Raw genomic sequence first — 21,595 nt, 5'->3', positions numbered from 1 at the left:
CAATCACTTGTCACTTTAAGGTTTCACCTTTAGGATAGCACTTAAGGCAGAATACATACAGAATGCACTTATCTTCTCAAATCATCTCGGAGTTTTAAAACATTTACATTTTGAGAAGTGTTGCTAAATTTAGATTTTTATCTAAAGAACCTGAATGTTTAACTGGTGTCTGGCACAATAAAAACATATTGGTTTCATTGAAAAAATATATATATATGCTGAATACATCTATTTGACAGCTCTTAAAGAGGGTCAGGATTATAATACACACATTTTTGTGGCCATAGTTCCCAGCACAGTTCTTGGTACACAGTGTATGCTTAGTAAATATTGAACTGAAATGAATTTACTTCACTTTGAAGTTGGTAAGACTAGCCTCTTAGAGACTATATCATCATCAGGGTGTGTGTGTGTGTGTGTGTGTGTGTGTATGTGTGTGTGTGTGTGTGCGCGCGCGCACGCGTAACTGATTCTCACCTTTAACTATTAGAATGCTGCAGACAATAAAACTTATAGACTAAGAAACTATTCAGTTAACATTGGTACTCAATTTTGGAGTCATTACATTGTAGTATATTTTGAACTGCTATGACATTTCAAGAAATATGTTAATACTTAAAGACCTACTTTTGTACATTATTTCTTTTTAATTAAATTAGAGGATACTTAGTCTTGTCTCTAAAGATAACCTCAGTCCCTTGAGTAATATAATGTCTTTCATAAAACCGCAGGAAACCCATAGTCAGAAGAAAGCCTTATATGTCACTGGGTTAGCGGAAAATGCTACATAATCCAAGTTCATAGATTTCATGCTTGTTGTCTTCATCCATTTGGGCTGCTACAACAAGACACAACAGACTGGGTAGCTTATAAACAGGAGAAATTTATTTCTCACAGTTCTAAAAACTAGAAGTCCAAGACCAAGGTACTAGTGTGGGGACTTTGTTTTTGTTTGCTGTTTGTTTGTTTGTTTGTTTGTTTGTTTGTTTGTTTTAGCATGGTGACCTTTTGCTCAGTTTTCTTCCTGGTTTACTGCTGGCACCTTCTCTCTGTGTCCTCACATGGTAGAAGAAACAAGGGATCTCTCTGGAGTTTCTTTTATAAGAGTACTAATCTCACTCATGAGGTCTCAGCTCTCATGACCTCATCACCCTCCAAAGGTCCACCTTCTAATACTATCATCTTTGAATTTTGAGGAGACACATTCGGACCATGGCACCTATGAAGTCTAGCAAACTCTCTGGTTACATACACATATATTAACTGAAGTTTCTCGAATATCCTCTCAATTAGAAACCTGGGCACTGAGATGACACAATATAAATGGTTTTGCTATAAATATATCAATATAACCATAAAAACCAGTCTACGTTAGCGATATGTCAAATAACATCATATTTAGAAGCAAAAAAAAAAAGCACATTGTTTTTATCACTGATAAAGAGCTCTTAATTCTATTAAACATATTAAGGTATTCACTAACTTTTTAAGGTGACATATGATTAAGAATTGAGTTTTTGTTTTTATTTTTTTGTTTTGTTCTTGTTTTGTTTTTTTTTTTTTTTTAGTCCTCTATTTGCTATATATCAAGAGTGTGTGATTTGACTACTGGCTACAGATGTTCTTTTGTACCAGCTCTGTTGGAAAATGTAAACTTTGTCTCAGGGTATATTTACCAGCATTCTGAATCTTGCATATTTCTTTATTAAATGGTTTTATCCAATCTAATTTTTTTTTAAATGCCAGTGTTTTCATCATGATTGTAAAATCCACCTTTATTATTGCAAATACATCCTTTATTACTTTGCCTGGGAAGTTGTAGATTTTATTCTCACAATCTCTTAACTGTTGACTACAGTCTCATTTGTCTGAGATGCTTGAAGGTGAGACCGAATTTAACTCACAAGGTCTTTTCTAGCTGCATGATTCTATATTTCACAACCTTTGTAAGCCCGTTGCTAAGGTAATGAGATTCCCAAGAGGCTTCTTAACATTAAGAATCAGCAAAACTGCAAGTTTAACACATCACTTTCTTTTAACCTACGCAGTTTCTCTGTGAAGTATTTGAATTACAGTGTCAACTGTTGTCAACTCAGAGATTGATCAATGAGAATTTCTGTGTCACTTTGAGGCCAGATGTTAGTCTTTGGCTGGAAATCTGATTGAATTTAAAATTAGAGTTTATTACTTTAGGCATCAAGGATCAAAGTTAGTTGGTCACTGAAGAAAAGGTGTTGAAAGAGTCCTGTTCTACAAATTCCGGCCGCTGCCATTTAAACCATTTCCAATTTTGTTCTCAACTCACTGCCAGAGAGGCTTCCATAGTGCTCTCATTGTATTTCCTCTGACCTCCTATCTTCATTTATTTGGGCACCTCTCCCCCAGCCTCTGATTTCTTTGCCTCCACAACAGGAAGAGAAAGAGCAGAACCTGGTGCTCCTCCCTGGATGCCAATCTCTGACTCTGCAAATGGATGCTCAATTTTCTCCTTCCAATTTGAGTTGTGAACGATGCACAGTATTTAGCTGACTCTCAATGGAGGCAGCATTTGTTAAAGAGATCCCAACTCCATTTTTTATATTCTAGGAAACAAAATATTGTAAACTATACTCTATCAGTCAGAAATACTGCAGGAAACAAATAGCACCTTCACATTTAGTATATGTAGGTAGAGCTTAAGGAAACTAATAAGAGGTTATATAGTATCCCTGGCTAGTGACAATAGGGAGCCATGATCACCTTCGGGAATGATAACCACAGCTCTCAAAGGACAGCTATACGGAGAGGGCACCCTGACATAATCTTGGCTTTCTGTCAAAGGTCGCAGCCATCCCATGGTAATCAGGCAGAGGATTTGGGAGAAAAATGTCCAATTACATTTTCTTCCTAACCTCTTCATCCCATCTCCTTTCAGTACCACCTGACTGGTCAGTTCCCTGACCATTTGTTGCACACAGAGAAAGTTGGGTAGCATAAGAGTCTACTATCTATTAAGGGCCCATGTGAGTCAGCCTTTACTCCTGCCCCCCAGAATAAAAAGCAGGACAGAAAAGAATGGAGAATGGTTCTTGAGAGGTAATCGGTATATATTCAGCACTCATATTCTACAATTATAAGACAACTATACAATTTAAATCATTCAAAAGACATAAATGGAACATGCCATTCCATAATTTCCTATATACGTAGTTTTCTGTAACTATAGGGATTTATGATTGCTTATATTGTTTACTACTAGAACTACATGATTTGGTATGCTTTGTATTGCCTTTCTTCCTTCTTTACATATTCCACAACTCTTTCTTGAAAATTAGGCTGAGAGAGGACATAGGGCTGAAGAATGCATATTCTGTAATTATACCAACTGGGTTCAAATCCCAGCTCTATCACTTAAAATATGTGTGACTTTAGGCAAATTACTTACCTCTTTGGGTTCTCATAGGGCTGTGTCAGGATTAAATGTAACAAGTGCTTGGAACTTTGCCTGACGCATAAATGATATATAAATTTTTCTTATTCTCGTGTGTGAAGTCTCTTGAAATGCAAAGATGAATAAAAGCTCATGGGAGGTGACAGATAAGTAAACAAATTATTACAGTAAAGTATATGGGCCAATGTATAAGTATGTCCCAAGGCCTAGAGAAGAGAAAAAAGGGAACAACTAAGTGCAGGGTAGTCTTTAGGGAAGAAGTATAATCTGACATTGAGAAATGCACAGCAATTTCTGAAGGTTTTGCGTATTAGGAGAATGTCTTATTTCCAGGCAGAGAAGATGGCATACCTAAAGTCATGTGGATGTGGAAAGGAACAGCAGGTGTCTTAACATGCCTGACACTTAGGTAGCTTCTAGGAAAATAATGGAAGACAGGACTGGGAAGCCAGGAAGTATTTAGATTGTGAGGGCCTTCCATGGAAAGGATTTGAAGACAAGTGAGTAGTTTTAAAATCACCCTGGTACCATACACAGGTGGGATTAGTGTGTTGACGCATTTGAGACAACAACCTCTTTTAAAATTAATGTTGCTGTCTTTTTCCTTCCAATATTGGAATCAAGTTAATTCATCTCTTTTTCCTTAATTATTTCAGTACCTGGCTCACATTTTTCTCTCCATCCTTTTCTCTTAAGCAGCATGGAACAGTGGGAAAGATTGTGATCATTGGAGTCATAGAAATGTTTAATAGAATCTCATTTTAGCTGTTTCTGTGTAGATGAGGTTGGTCAGCTTCTCAGAACCTCATTTTTTTTAATCTTTTAAGCTGGAATAATACTGCAGTATTTCTCAGTGTTGCAATAAGAAATACATGATTTAAAACAGTTACAGTATTTAGCAAACCTCCTATCAAATAATGGTCACTCAATAATGAGAACTAATATCCTATCTTCCTGGAAATCACATCTGTGTTTACACAACCATTAGATAGCCCAGCCCCTTACCTGGTCCATTAATTGTTTGCCAGTGATAAGTCACTTGTCCTAGCTTTGATTCCCTAGAAAACAGATGCTGAGGCGTAGCTTATAAACTAAATACTTTATGGGAGGAGAGAAGGAGTGTAATTCCAAAACAACAAAGATAAGGGGGAAAAGGGCTATTGCAGGGAAATGGAAGAATCAAGAATGAGGTGATATGTTACTGAGTGTTTCTGAGTTGGCCACAACCTCACAAGAAATGCATCTATGTCTTTGGTTATGTGGGCCATTTGTGTTTTGAAGCCACCATTTTGGGAAGAGGGAGGTAAGCAATTAATCCACTTGTCTCCTTCCCATTTCCTGCCCCTTGGTGGTCAAAGTTCATCCCTCAGGCATTAAGTTCTCCACAGTCCCAGGTGGCATGAAAACCCCTTATGGGAGTTTGGGGAAGATCAAGCTTCTGGCAATCCTGTTGGGTCAAATATGGGCACTGGAGTGTCTATAGTTTTTGCTGCAATGGACAAGCTAAAGTAGAATGTGCTGATTATTTCTCCATGCCCCAAACCTATAGAGGCTTGAGACAACTGGTAGTGTTAGAAAAGAAGCTAAGAGAAGTGGTCATGTCCCTTTTGCCATATTCCATTTGTAGAAGCTATCACTAATGCTGCCCAACACTCAAAGAGAGGAGAATTTGATTCTACCTTTGGGTAGGAGGACCAAAAAGAATTGGCAGAAATTTTGAGTTTCACCAAAACAGAGATTCTCTCTCACATAACCACAACATAACCATCCAGATTAGAAAATCAGCATTGATACAACATTATCAAATAATTCACAACCCCATTCAAATTTCACTAACTATTCAAAAATTTTTCTAATGGTGCCAGGGTGGCTCAGTGTGTTGGGAGTCTACCTTCAGCTCAGGTCATGATCTCACAGCTGATGAGTTTGAGCCCCACGTCAGGCTCTGTGCTGACAGCTCAGATCCTAGAGCCTGCTTCAGATTCTGTGTCTGCCTCTGTCTCTGCCCCTCCCCCATTTGCACAGTCTCTTTCTCTCTCTGAAATATAAATAAACATTAAAAATAAAATGTCTCTTTTGCCTACCTTGCCCAGGATTCAACTCACAAAGTGATTGCAGTAATTCGTCATGTCTCTTTGCAATATGTCCCTCTGTCTGAGTCCATACAGTCTTTCCTCCTATCCAGACTTGGGCTAAGCATTCTTGACAGGAATACGACAGAAATTATTCTCAGTGTCTTACTGCATCACATCAGGGGCAAACAATGTCAGTATATCCCACACTGGTTATGTGATCCTTGATCACCCAGCAAAATTAGTGTTTTCTGGGTTTTTCCATGGTAACATCACCATTTTCAGCTTTGTGATTGATACTTGTTTTACAGAGAGGTAATCCAAGACTACACTATTATTTTGTTTTTTATCAAAAATTCACCCAGAACCCAACATCTCTATGATGCCTACAAAATGTTGATGTTCTATTTTTATTAATTCTACATTTTTTTTGAACTGTCATTCTACATGCAGAGTTTTCTCTCCTCACTCATGTTTATATCAGTACAGATTTATGCATTTAAATTGCATTCAATCAGTTGTAATCTATCATTATTGGTGTTGTTTTGATGGTGAAACTGTCCCAGAATGGCCAGTGGGACCCCCTTAAGCTAGTCTTTATGTGCTTTTGATATGTCTCCACTGTTCTTTAAGCAATTTTTTTTTGACTCATCAGGGTGTTCTAGAGTTCCATTGTTCTTTTCCTTGTCCAACCCTGGAATTAGCCTTCCTGGTACCTTTTAGTAAATAATGACATTTAGAAACCAAGATCTGGGCACTTAGTGTGCCTTTTGCCATAGAGATTTATTGTTCTTTGTATTTATAGTGAGTAGAACTATAAAATACATTTGCATATACACACACATGAACACACACACACACACACACACACACACACACATATATATGTATATATGTGTATGCCTTTATGTTTGACATATAATATATATGTATATATGTAAATACATTTAATCTATGTTTATCTAATCTGTGTTTATCTACATTTGAAACACAAGTGCACACCCATTCCCCAGTTTTGTTTTCCCTCAGGGTTCTTTGAAGACTTTCCTTTTTCTACATCTTCTTGTTGATAATGAGAAGTCTGGTTACCCTTATTGTCAAATTTATGCTTTTCACAATCCCCTTATATATACTTAATCTTCCAACATTCCTGCCTGCCTGCTTGGTCTTGTTTCTTGTTGTTTGCCCCCCAACCACCTTATCACCTACTTGGCCTCACCACCTCCTCAACCCTTAGTGCCACCATCACTGCCTCTGCTATTGGCTGAATATTTGTATTCCCCTGAAATTTATATGTTGAAATCCAATGCCCAATGTGATGGATTTGGAGGTGGGGCCTTTGGGAGGTGATTAGGTCACCAGAGTGGAATCCCAATGAATGGGGAGTAGTGCCCCCAAAGAACTCCCTCACCTCTTCCACCACCTGAGGACACAACTATAGGAGAAGAAAGTTTTCCCTTCTAGGTTCTAATTAAGTTGACATAAGACAGACTAACAGGAGAAAAACAGATGTTGATTTCATATTTACATGAACCCCAATGATATTCAGCTCCTTGAGAGTCAAACAATTGAGGTTTATATACCATACTGATCTAGGGAGAAGGATATAGGGGTCTGGGATTTCAAAGGGGAGGAAGACAATTTACAGGAAGAAGGGGAGAACTTATGTTTTTAAACAAATGTTTGCCCTGCCCTGCAGAGAAAATGGAACATGGAGAGGAATCTAAATCAACAGGCCTTGTTGGGTTCCTTCCAGCTTATCATACACACCTCATACTCTTTGTTATTTTCGGTGATAGCTGTCTTTCAGGCCAGGCTCTCTATCTGAATGCTTTCAGGCAGTTGAGAGGGAGGCAAAAGCTCCTCCTGGGTCCCTTGGGTCCTGATTGTCTTCAGCTCAAAACAATCCACACATCAAAGTGGCCACTCTGGTATGGCCTACCCTGGACCCCATCACAGCAAAAAGAAGGCTGCCTATTAACCAGGAAATAGGCTGTCTCCAGACACCAAATCTGCTGGCATTTGATCTTAAACTTACCAACCCTTAAAACTGAGAGAAACAGATTTCTGTTGTTTATAAACCACCCAGTCTATGGTATTCTTTTAAAGTATCCCCAATGGACTCATCCTCTTAACCCCAACCAAGTCACCACCTACAGAAGGAAAAAGAAGAAAAAAGACTACGTATCTTTTCTGATAGTGCTTTTCTTCCACCTTTCCTTCCTTACTCTTCTCCATTTCATTCAGTGAAGTAACCCTAAGAAGGCTCAAGGGTCACCTCTTCAATGAAGTCTTTACCTGTTTGCCAGTCTCCAGCTCCAAGGGGACTTAGCTATACCTCCTTTGTGCCCTCATTTAAGAACAAAAGGGAAACATCTTATTTATCTTTATATTCATTATGCTTATTATTATTTTGGTACACATTAGAAACAAAATATATGTTTCTAAGTGGGTAAAGAATAAAAATTCCTCTGATATGGTTTCGTGATTAAGACTGCTATATACCTGAACTCTGCAATACACAAGCTTTGTGAAATTGTCCAAGTTATAGTCTTTGTTTGGGCTGTTGAAACAAAAATATCATAGACTCAGTGGCTTATAACAACAAATATCTATCTAGTCTGGAGACTAGAAAATCCAAGATCAAGGTACTGGCAGATTCGGTGCCTGATGAGAGTCCTCTAGTTCCTAGAGAGCCGTCTTCTCCCTGTGTCCTCACATGGCAGAAGAGGCAAAGGAGCTTTATAAGGCTTCTTTCATAAGGGCACTAATCCCATTGATCAGGGTCCTACCTTCATGACCTAAAACTCTAAAACTCCTAAAAACTCTACCTCCAAATGCCATCACACTGGGGATTAGGTTTCAGCATATGAATTGGGATGAGGGGGGCACAAATATTCAGTCTAGAGCTTTAGTCACCTTTTCTGACCCTCAGCTTTCTCATCTGTAAATGGAGATGACAATGATTTCTTCATGGGGTTGTTATGGGGATTAAATTACATAACTGATGTTTTAAATAAAGGTTTTCATGGTGCCAGTACAGTCTCGATACTCAAAAAATGATAGTCATTATTATTAATTTTCTTTTGGGACTATTTCTACTGTGACAACCATCTGTTGCATATTGATTATTTGTTCAGATATTAGTTGCACCTCAGGTAAAAAAAAAAAATTTCAAAGGCAGTGATGCATGATAGGTATCTATTTATTATACTTCATGTTGTTTTTCAGTCTGAGAGTACTGCAGCTTTGAAATTACATCTTTGTTTGAAAGTATATGTTTGACTTTTAAAAATCAAGGAGCAAAGAAAGAAACATATGGTTTCAAAATAGTAGAGTAAGCACTTACTCTCAGTCCTAAACCAAAGGTGTTAGAAAATATATTTTAAAAATTCATTGATGCTTAAGAATGGGAAGAGGAAATCTCAGTTGCCATGAGGCTGTAGAAATTCCTAAGAAAAATATATATAAATAAACTTGTAAATATACATATGTGAAATACAGAGGTAAGCTGAGAATCTCATAAACCAGTGCCATCATGGGAGACTGCTGTTACAGTTTATGCATAAGAGGCCACTGGGCACTGGGGCTAGAAACCTCCAGGGAGAGGTCCCCTAACAATGCTGAGAAACCACAGTGATTACCACAGAGGAAAATTTTTCAGCTATGGAGCCAAATGCCCAGATATGGAAGAGAGTCCAGTGCAGTAATCACCCAGGGTGCCTGCGTGGTTCAGCTGGCTAAGCATCGGACTCTTGATATTGGCTTAGGTCATGATCTCATAGTCATGAGATCAAGCCCCACATGGGAACTCCATGCTGAGCATGGAGACTGCTCGGGATTCTCTCTCTCTCCCTCTCTCTCTGCCTCTCCTTCACTCATGCTCTCTCCATCTCCCAAAATAAATAAACAATCTTTTCAAAAAAAGAGTGTTCTAACTCAAAATGAAGACCACAAGAGTGGACTGTACCACAGATTAATAGAGGGAAAAGTTAATACCTAGAAATACAAGGTGATTCTGACATTAGAAGAAATAAGCTTGAAGGTGGCAGGTGTTGAAGGTGACGATGGGGATTTTAGGACCTGCAGTGTTACAGAGAAGCAAGCAAATACAAATGTTTATTTGACAGATGCTCAAAGCCAACAATCTTGTTCTCTTCTCAAGTACTTCCTCCTGCCCCTTCATCACAGGCTTGACAACCAGTCTGATTTACCACATTATCTTCCAACATGCTGCTTTAGAAGAACATTTTCTCTGCTGCTCTCTTCATACGCTTCTACTTATACCCAAGGAAACATAGTTAAGAGAGGAAAAGAAAATCATTGTAAATCATTATATAGATATCCTCACAAAAATAAAGGCAGAAACTGTATTCATGAACAAATAATAGAAGTTTATGAAACAATAAAAAGTAATAATCATTAAATATTCAAGAAATGACAACATAATTTTTCAGTCTATAGGTGGAATTGAGGTTAGATAAACATGGAATTAGATAAACATATATATATGCATATATATGTATATATAAGTTGGAATATATGTAATTAGTAAATTGTATATAATTTACTAATTATATGTAATCAATATATACATATATATTTACATATATATTTCTTCAACAATGCAGAATAGAGAATTTCAAAAATGAGAATTTGAAAGATTGAGCAACAGGAAGGCTAGACCTCAAATTCCAATATTCAATGTAAATGAGTTTTAGAGAGATGAGAGTATATAAGAAACAATATTTTAAAGGAAAGACTGCTAAAAATTTCTTAAAACTTAAAAAAAACCTTGCAAGTTATTTGACAGATAAAATCTATCAAGCGCCAAGTGTAAAAAAATTATAAACCAATACCTAGGTAAATGATAGTGACACTAAAAACAGCAAGTCTAGGGTCAGTTGGATGGCTCAGTTGATTTGAGCATACGATTCTTGATTTCAGCTCAGGTCATGATTCCAGGGTTGTGAGATTGAGCGCTGCATCAGGCTCCACACTGAGCATGGAACCTCCTTGAGATTCTCTCTCTTTCTCCTTCTGCCCCTTTCCCCCACCCAAGTTCTCTCTCTCTCTTTAAACTAAAAATGAAATAAAATAATACATATGATAAAATAAAATAAATAAAATAAAATAAAATAAAATAAAATAAAATAAAATAAAATAAAACCCCCAGCAAGTCTAAAAAGGAATGCCACTATTTATGGTAAGGGGGAATAAAGATGCATAGGACAGATTAATTATAAGAAAATTAGAATCCCTTTGGTATCATATTTCTCATCAGAATTACTGGATGGATACAAGGCCAGGGAAAAACACCTTCAAAATGGTGATGGAACATAACTTTGAATTAAAATCTGTGGCTTATCAACTATCATTCAATAGTGAGGGCAAAATAAAGACATTTTCAGATGAAGAAGAATCCATTTTTTCGAAAACAGAAACAATTTCAATTTCAAGGCATGAGAGAAATGCAATTTTGTGAGCCTGTTGACAATGTCATCCCACCATAACCTAGCACTTAAGCCTGTTTACTCCCACTTAACATTTTCCAAATCCTGGAAAATATCATTTTTCTAAAATATGTAAGTTGCCAATATTGCCCCTTCCTCTGCCACCCCCCAAAAAATGCTTTGAGTAGAAAAAAAATTTTTGGAGAGATTAAACTGATAGATACCTACTTCAAAATTAGCCCACACTCAGCCAACATTTTCTCTTAACACATTCTAACACCCAAGGATCTAACTTTTCCTGTTCTACAAACTAGCCTAAAGACCAGTGAAAGTTGCAAAATTACAAACCTCTTTCTCTGATATTACACCTGGATAGGGATAGAATTATACAAAAATCTAGAATAAAGTCACTACAGCATAAGTAAAAACAAAATATCAAATCCAGTGTATTAAAGGAATCATTGTACCCATATATGGTTTCTGCTAAAAACATAAGGGTGTTCAAAAGTTAATCCAAAATTATTGTTTGGTTAAAGTAAGAGCAAGTTATAGAATACCTTTGACAGCATACTACCACATAAAGTATCATACATACGTAAACAATACTATATAGTTGTAGGTAAGATTTTTATATTCATATAAATATAGATGTTTATAATATTCCATATTATATGTGTCTATGTATAATTATAAAAGCATGGGGAAAGAATCGGAAAGATACACACTAAATTGGTGCTGGTAGATTGCAGAACCAACAATGTATGCTTGGTGGAATATCAGAATAGAGGCCATAACTTTATCTCCAACTTTTGCCTTTTAACTGTAATTTTAATTTTTTTGCTGTAGTTTTGAGAACTGTATTAATGTGATTTCATGTGAATTAAAAACCTAAACAACCATCACAGTAATTTACCACTGACATTCAGAGCTTCACGTGAAGACCCCAGACATTTGGAGCCTCTTTGAATACAAGTTAAGAGAGTGCTTTCATGTGCTTTTAAGAGAATTTTAACCAACCTTCTTCATTTTCATGCATATAAAAAACATTTCTGGAGGAACGTATCTGGGTAATTTGGAATACAAAATTGATACCTGTCCTAAGGAGTTTTTTTGGGGGGGTCTAGTAGGGGAAATAATTAAACCAACAAGTGTCAGGGAAAATGGCTGCTTCTAGGGGAAAGGCATTCACTGAGAGCTGTAGGAGCACTGAGGCAGACGTTACCTCACATCCTGGTCATGATGTAAGGGTTCACTGCATCATTACTGATAAGAAATGTTTTCAGTATTTGGGGGAAATACATACATGTGTACATATGTGTGTGCATATATGTAGTGCAGACAAAAATTTAAATCTTGTCATAATTGTGCTGTTGGGCACAAACACTGGCCGGTGCTCTGATGACCTCAGTTTTCCCATCTACAAAATGAGAGAACTACATTAATTGTTCCCTAAAGGTCATGTCATCAAATTGTGTTCACAGGAATAGCAAAAGAGGGGCACCTGGGAGGCTCAGTTGATTGTGTCTGACTTCGGATCGGGTCATGATCGCATGGTCTGTGGGTTCAAACCTCGCATCAGTCTCTGTGCTGGCAACTCAGAGCCTAGAGCTTGCTTCAGATTCTGTGTCTCCCCCTCTCTCTCTGCCCTTCCCCTGCTTGTGCACTCTCTCTCTCTCTCTCATTCTCAGAAGTAATAAACATTAAAAAAAATTAAAAGAAGAGTAGCAAAAGAAAAAAATTAAATTTGGAAAATGTATTAATCTTTTTTTTCTGAAATATCTCAGATATAGAGAAGTGTACATCTACTAAACTGGGCATGAGGATATCATATGCCTAAAACCCTTGGAAGGTGACTTTAATCTTCTATTTTTGCAGAAATTGAAAAAGAAAGTTGTGGTGATCCTGGTACACCCTTATATGGAATTAGAGAAGGAGATGGATTTTCTAATCGTGATGTTTTAAGGTTCGAGTGCCAGTTTGGGTTTGAATTAATTGGAGAGAAATCCATTGTTTGTCAAGAGAATAACCAATGGTCTGCAAACATACCCATCTGTATCTGTGAGTACCAAATGCTTTGCTTTCTGATAGCATATGTTACCCTGTCCTTGCATATAATTGCTTTTGTAATTAATTGCAAAGAGCTGGAACCGTGTAATTATTTTTGAATGAGTAGCACTTTGTGATACTATCTTTAACAAGTGTGCTTATGCCAAATTATAAATTTCATTAAAGATTTAAATAAAGTTAACATAGTTCACTTGGTAATTGCAAAATATATATTACATCTGTTCTTATAGAATTTTATTGATGGCACTTTATACTTTATAGATAGGATACCTCTTATGGAAATTATACATCTGAGCTAATTCTAGTAGATTCATTTATTTATTTTAACAAGATAGTATATGCTTATTTTCAATCAGAAACACTTAAAATATTTAAAGCTTATATTCTATGTATAATGCATGAACTTATTTTTACTTGTAGATGCTCACACTAACGCATACTTATGTGCTGTTTATTTATATTGCACAGAAAAAAAACTCCATTAATGTTTGTGATATACAGTATGGTTGGATTAAAAGAATGTATTTGTTTAAATACATGAAAACATTCCAATGTAACTACAACAAAAATATAATTTGTATTATCTATTGATATACTTTTAGTTTCAGTTAAATACCAACAAATGCAACTTCCCAGATATGGGTGCAATATGGAAAATTTTGCTTTTTGGTTTTGACTATTCACTATTCAATGGTAACGTAGAAAGCCAATACTCATGAAAATTAAAAAAAATGTTTCTTATGTAGCATTCTGAAGTTATTTAACATTTTTAAAGAAGTAACAGAACTTTTAAAGAGACTACAGGTCATCTAATATATATTTTGCATAGTTAAAAATAATAGGGGTGCCTGGGTAGTTCATTTGGTTGAGTGTCTGGCTCTGGATTTCGGCTCAGGTCTTGACCCCCGTGTTGGGCTCTGCACTGAATGTGGAGCCTACTTAAGATTCTCTCTCTCTTCCCCTCTGCACCTCTGCCCTACTCATGCAAGCTCTCTCTCTCTCTCTCTCTCTCTCTCTCTCTCTCTCTCTTCAGAAACAAAAACAAAACAAAACAAACAAGTAAAAAGAAAGAAAAGAAAAAGAAAATAGAAAATAAGCAAGCAATACTATCTCTCAGTATAGTGTCTGGATACATATTGCAATGATACCTAATCTGATGTTTTAGCAAAGTGGGTATTTTTTGAATGTTCCAGAAATTTCCCTAATTAAAATATGTTTTGCTTGCTCTTTAGGGAATGTAGGAGAGGAAGAGAGCATAGACCTCCTCAATAGATCCCTCTCCTTTAATGTCAGTGTTCATCCCTAACCAAGATCACCTTGTGAAGTTCCTGCTGTGAAAGAAGACAATATATTAGGAGAATTTGATTGGATTTCATTAGCATTATGGAAAACTTAGCAATACTTCAAAAGATTTCACTTAAAGACCTTTAGTTCTAGGTATTCTTCCATGGAGACAATGTGTAATATGGAGAATCTAGTAATGTAGTGTATCACACCAAAAATAAAACTATTTGGGGCATCTGGGTGGCTCAGTTGGTTAAGCATCCGACTTCGGCTTGGGTCATGATCTCATGGTTCATGGGTTTGAGCCCTGTGTCTGGCTCTGTGCTGATAGCTCAGAGCCAGAAGCTTGCTTTAGATTCTGTGTCTCCCTCTGTCTCTGCTCCTCCCCCTGCTCATGCTCTCTCTCTCTCTCTCTCTCTAAAAAATAAACATTAAAAAATTTAAAAGAAAATAAAAAATAAAACTATTTTAAGTCATTTAAGAGATGCTAAAATACAGTCAATAAAATATTTAAAATAATGCTGACTAAAACAAATTAAACTCTTGAAATTCTAGAGAAGACATTTTTTACTATTTTTAAAAAGAATAAAGTCCTAAAACTTGATATATGATAAATATGTAGTAATGAATAGTTTCCTGTATACTGACAATATCTAATTTGAAAATGTAATTGAAAGTTAATTTAGTCAGAAAAATAAAATTATAAAATATGTAGAAATAATTCTTACATAATTCCAAATAACTCACAGAAAATTACAAGCTTATTCAGAAAAGGAGAGTTTATGGAAAAAAAAAAAGAGATAGATGCATGTTACAGAATGAGAGGGCATTATATTAAATATGTGAATTATATAGAAATTGCCTTGAAATTTCAGTAAAAATCCTAACAATTTCTTTGAGAACTGATGTAATGTGCTGATACACAGCTAGGTAAAAAAACAGGCAACAATAGAATAGACATGAGACTTTTTTAAAAGAAAAAGTGCCTATGTACTAAAGTACATAAAGATACATCTAACAATATTAAGTTGCTACCGTAAAATTAATATGGTACTCACAGAAATATAACACTGAGTCAAAGGAAATTACAGTAACAACTGCATCTAATACAATTAAGGGTTTAGAGTATTATATTGGCATTGGCCTATTTATCTGACAAAGGAGATCAGCATGACAGATTTTGGTCATCCCTTGTCCCAAATGGAGATCATTTAGATCAGAGACTAGCAAACTAAGGACTGCGTGACAAATCTAGCCTGAAGCCTCGTTTGGAAACAAAGTTTTACTGGAACGTAACTGTGTACTTTGGTTTACCTGTTGCACATGGCTGCTTTCCTTGCTATAGGAAGAGTTAAGAGTTGACTCCTGCTATAGTGGCAGACTTAAGTAGTTGCAAAATAGACCATGTGGCTTATAAAGCCAAAGGATTTACTCTCTGTCCCTTTACAGAACACGTTTGCTGAGCCTACATTTAGATCAAGGGTTATAGAATCAGAAGATTCCTGGATGCAGGCAGGTAAAAGTTTGAAAAGGGCACAGGACTAGGTACGTGTGTCCCCATTATGGAAGTGGTAGGCAACTGTAGTGCATTCACTTTTTCAAGGAAGCTAGAACTCCACATTTTTCCGCCTCAATGTGAAATAGATTGATTTTAAAATGTGACTTCAAATTTTTGTACAGGCATAAGAAAAAATTGTATCAAACACATTTGCAGTCTGGATCCAGTCCAGTGGCTATCAGTTTCCAAAACCTGGTTTTAACTCCTAACATCGGTCCGTACAGACGAGGCAAGCTTAGGTTAGAAAGTATTTATTTAAAATGATAAATAATTATACATGTATAATAAGTAACTGATTATATATATATATATATATATATATACACACACACACACATATATATACACATATATACATACACACATATATATATACACATATATACACATATATATATAATTCCTATTGTTATTTTACATATTTTATACATATATGTAGGTATAGGTATATTTTTGTCTTTATATTTCTGCAGATAGGTAGATATTGGTCTAATTTCTGAATGTTAATAAAAGATCTGAACTTAAATGCAATATAAAGAAATTACTATTTTTAACTCAAATTAAAACAAATTATGCTAAAATTATTAACAGAATAATGTAGGAATTCTATATGAATTGTAATATTGAATGAATATTAAACACTAAGAGTTCATAGTCTTAAATATCAGATTTCATGAGCCTATAATTCCCAAAAAAGAGAAAATGGAGGAATCTTCATATTTACTAGTAGGCAAAGAAGGGCAAATTAATAATATGAGATATCATTGTTCCTATCAATTAAGAAAGGTCAAATACTCATAATATTTTATGCTGGTGGAGGTTTTGTACTCTCTAACATATTAATTGTATTTCAGTATGAGTTATATTTCAGTAAAAGTTAATACAACTTTTCTAGACAGAAATGTAGCAAACTATTTTCAGGCCTAAGGTTCATACTCTTTGTAAATAAAATTTGGTGCAAAATTAGATGAGTTTGATTTTGTTTAAATTATGTAATAAAAAACACCAGAAGACAATACATCATTCCTTTATGATTTCTGCTATGCACTAAGACCATTTACTTTTCTGTTTTTTATCTTTTTTCAACTTTCTAAATGTTCTGTGTGATACTTTAGCTTAGTTGTTTTGAAAAGTTAAAAGAAAACTGGAGAGGGATGGAGCAGGGGCAGTGAGAGACTTCCTCTTAGAAAGGTGTGAGTTTAGTTGTTTTTCCAGCATTAGCCACTAGTGGTGGATGTTTATAAAAGTTAGTCTCCTTTGTCTCCTTATCTGTGTTGTAAACTCTTAGAGCTTCCCATGGCAATGGTAGGATTGAAACTTACCTAGTCACCACCCTCATCCACGTTTTGTCTGTGCTACAACATCCCAGTTCTGTTAATATCTGCATAATATTTTTTGTCTTCAATCATTTGATGAGCATTATTGCTTTGTGTGGAAATCTATATATATTTCACCATTTTTTTTTTTTTAATGAGAAAGAGAGAGAGAGAGGGAAGGAGAAGGGCAAGGCAGAGGAAGAGGGAGAGAATCTCAAGAAGGCTCTACAATCAGCAGCTCAGCACAGAGGCTGCGTGGGGCTTGATCCCCCCAGGGTGAGATCATGACCTGAAGCAGAAATCAATCCAGAGTCCCTTGCTTAACTGACTGAGCTACCCAGGTGCCTCACCAGTCTTGTTTCCTACCCAGGTGCCTCACCAGTCTTCTTTCGTATGCAAAGAAACAAAAACCTTGAACAGCACTCTAACATAAATATGACAGATGTCTAAATAAATTGCCTTTATTACTCCTATGATATTTTTGTGCATACTTAAGCACACGGTTATCCAAAGTAATAGTTTCCTTTTCTAATATGTGAAAATAGTAACCTTTTTTCTCTGTTTTATAAGATAATTTACATTGTTTAATCTTATTTTTTTCAAGCTACTAATTGGTTATCATAGTTGTAGAATGTGGCAAAATAATGTGAAATATTACTTTTGAACATTTATTGTGTTTTATAATTTTAACAGTTCCTTGCCTGTCTAACTTTACTGCACCAATGGGAACAGTGCTTTCTCCTGATTACCCAGAAGGGTATGGAAATAATTTAAACTGCATCTGGACCATAATCTCTGATCCAGGGAGTCGCATACATCTTTCTTTTAATGACTTTGATCTGGAATCTCAGTTTGACTTCCTTGCGGTTAAAGATGGTGACTCTCCAGACTCCCCGATTCTTGGAACCTTTACTGGGGCCGAGGTGCCCTCCCATCTGACTAGTAATAGTCATATACTGCGATTGGAATTTCAAGCTGACCACTCAATGTCAGGACGTGGCTTCAACATCACTTATAACAGTAAGTTTATCTTTTCCATATAATGTATTTCTACCAAGTAGAGCTAGAAAGGAATCATGTAAACCAGCTCTCTGGTTCCATAGACAAGGAAACTTAAACAATGTTTTATATATATATGTATATATATATATGTATATATATATATGTATATATATATATATATATATATATAAACTTGAACAAGTTCTCTCTCTCTCTCTCTCTCTCTCTCTCTCTCTCTCTCTATATATATATATATATATATAATGTACCAGGAACAATTCTTCATTTCCAACCATATTTTACTCCCTATTGTGTCATTTCTCTTGGTTTGTGAGAGGCCTGATATTAAGGAAATATGTTTCAAATATTATGATGTCAGCCAATATATTAGTTTATTCTATTAAATCTTATAAGCATAAGATCAAACCTAAACTGTATCATATACTTTGCTCCATTATTGGTGCAAACATATAAGGGAAATAAATCTTTCTTTCAAAATATTCATAAACCAATAGGGAACCTTAAACCAATAATGACAGCACAGAGTTACAATTCTAGAGATGAAATTCACAAGGCTGAAATTCACAAGAAACATTACAGAAGAGAAAATCATTAACACAGGAGCAGTAGACCACTGACCTGCCACCATGGGGAGAAATACCTTAGAGATTAAGAGCATCCTCTCTACAGTGAAACTATACAACTTCAAATGTTGGCTTTGCCCCATTTTTAGGTTTAAAATTGAGCCTCAGTGTCCTCATCAGTAAAACAATCTTTGGTTTCTATAAGGAATAAATTAGGTGATGCAGGCAAATAATTTGTCATGGAGTAGATGGTGCATAGTAAATGCTCAATAAACATTAGCTGTCATTGCTTACTTGCCTTTTGAACTACTACCTTAACATCTTATTTAATTGTGTTTACTATGTTGCTATATTTTGACATTTCTTTGAGGTTATTTACCTATTGTCGGCCACTCACATTCTTTGTATTTTTTTTGAAAAAAAATGCCAAAAATATAGCAAAAAGATGAATCACATGAAGGAGAATATATCATAGTAGGTTAATATACTCACATACTAATGCTTCTGTTTGCAAATGTTTTCCTAAAGAATAGAACACTACTGATTTTTCTTGCTTTTTTTTTTTTTTTTCTTCCCCCTCCCTTGAAGGTACCACACTCTGGCACGTATTGACCAACTTGATGAGTTAATATTTGTTAATATTTGTGACATATGACAATAGGATCTAGTTTCCTGTTCTGTAAAAAAGAATTGCATCCAGGGGTGCCTGGGTGGCTCAGTCGGTTAAGCCTCCAACTTTGGCTCAGGTCATGATCTCACTGTTCATGAGTTCAAGCCGCGTCAGGCTCTGTGCTGACAGCTCAGAGCCTGGAGCCTGCTTTGGATTCTGTGTCTCCGTCTCTCTCTGCCCTTCCCCGTTTCACTCTCTTCCTCTGTCTCTCTCTCAAAAATAAATAAACATTAAAAAAAAAAAAAAAAAAGAATCACATCCCTAACCCTGACAATCAGTGCTGAGTTTTGGCAATTAGTAACAGAAAGCAGTTATTGCCTTTTCCAAGTGTCACTAGTGGTGAAATTGTCAACATGTAATTGTATATCATTAAAGTTAAATTAGCTGTGACATGTGTCATACAGACTGCTGTATAAAAGAGTCGCTTTATCTGAAAGCCCTTTTAAAAATATTTCATATGAGTATACACACACACACACACACACACACACACACACACACTTATCTATCTATCTATTATTTTTATTTTGTCTTCAAGGCACATTATTTTTAACTTTAATGTTTATGGTACCTTCAGGGAATTATGGAAATATGCCTCCTTGTTTCTTGTTCTGTGTCTCTAGTAAATAATTTAATTGATCATATGAAAATTCTTATATTTAATGTTTACTACTGAAGTTATTTTTTTTCTGAAAAAGAACTTATCAGGCATTATATATAGAAACAACAAGGCTTAATCAATTGCAGCTTTTTTTGTTTTGTTTTTTTTTTGTTTTTTTGTTTTGTTTTTTTAGTTTTTCTATTTTATTTATTTATTTATTTTTCAATATATGAAGTTTATTGTCAAATTGGTTTCCATACAACACCCAGTGCTCATCCCAAAAGGTGCCCTCCTCAATACCCATCAGCCACCCTCCCCTCCCTCCCACCCCCATCAACCCTCAGTTTGTTCTCAGTTTTTAAGAGTCTCTTATGCTTTGGCTCTCTTCCACTCTAACCTCTGTTTATGGTTTTTGGGTTTTTTAGAATCACAACAAAAACCAATAATTAGAAATAAGTGCATCTACAAAAATATATTGTCTCTATTTTAGAATTTACCTTAATATTCTTCCATACCATTTAACTTAAAAATGAGGAGAATGGTAAATCAAAATTATATAATTTATGAACAATATCAAAGTAATGATTAATGAGAACATTTAAAATAACTGCATGTACTTATGTAGCATGAATATAATAATGTAAATACCTCACAAACTATTTTTTACACATTTAGATTTTGCGATTTTAAATATTCTTCCATTTGTATTGTGCTAATTTAAACATTTATGGTGCATGTTTAGTCATACAGATGAATAAAATGAGAAATTTGGAGGGCTCATTTAATCTATAATCTTCAGAAATTCAAGCATATTAATATGTAAGCATATTGTCCCTACACTGCTGCTGACTTGCTAAGACTTGCCTAAATATATCCTGGGAGACACAAAATAAAATAAAGTGGCCCTGAATTCAAGAACTCACATTCTCTTGGGGCGCCTGGGTGGCTCAGTAGGTTAAGCATCAGACTTCAGCTCAGGTCATGATCTCACAGTTTGTGAGTTCGAGCCCCATGCCAGGCTCTGTGCTGACAGCTCAGAGCCTGAAGCCTACTTCAGATTCTGTGTCTCCCTCTCTCTGTTCCTCCCCCACTTGCACTCTGTCTCTCTCTCTCTCTCTCTCAAAAATAAATAAAGATTAAAAAAAAATTTTTTTTAAAGAACTCACATTCTCTTCCGACATGAAACATAACCCAAGATACAATATGTTGTTGAGAAAAAAATTAGAAGCCGTACAAAGGGATACATTTCAATCCTATCTCTCTGACCTGAGGCAAATACTTATCTGTTGCTGAATCTCACATTACTCTTTAAAGTTCTAAATGTTAAGTGAGATAATGACATTTCCAAAGCTCCTTATAGCAGTGGCTAGAATATAGTAATTATAAGAGTTAGCTCCCTTCCCTTTTCCTAGATGGCAGAAAATAGATGACAAATGGAAAATTAGAAAGAAATTTTAAGACTTTCATACCAGATTGGAACATTTCACTATAGCCTCACAAGACTATTTCTCCATTCCAAGGAGTAACATCACGAAAGTTTGCAGTGAGATGTGGTCAA

At 35.6% G+C, this 21,595-nt stretch overlaps 1 protein-coding gene across 4 annotated transcripts in view; it reads left to right on the top strand.

Annotated features, from left to right (window-relative positions):
• The window catches only part of CSMD3 (CUB and Sushi multiple domains 3), a 1,253,459-nt gene that overhangs the window by 779,589 nt on the left and 452,275 nt on the right, over nt 1-21,595 (top strand). For all 4 annotated transcript variants that reach the window (XM_040494274.1, XM_040494275.1, XM_040494273.1 and 1 more), the window contains 2 exons: nt 12,831-13,013; nt 17,874-18,200. In XM_040494274.1, coding sequence (XP_040350208.1) covers nt 12,831-13,013; nt 17,874-18,200 — 510 coding nt within the window. The remainder of the gene's footprint in view (nt 1-12,830; nt 13,014-17,873; nt 18,201-21,595) is intronic.

This window comes from Herpailurus yagouaroundi, unplaced genomic scaffold, assembly GCF_014898765.1.
Source record: "Herpailurus yagouaroundi ecotype Mexico unplaced genomic scaffold, PumYag 186, whole genome shotgun sequence".
In the NCBI taxonomy this organism is placed as follows: Eukaryota; Metazoa; Chordata; class Mammalia; order Carnivora; family Felidae; genus Herpailurus; species Herpailurus yagouaroundi.
The sequence above is the reverse complement of the archived record's forward strand: the minus strand, read 5'-3'. Positions and strand labels throughout refer to the sequence as shown.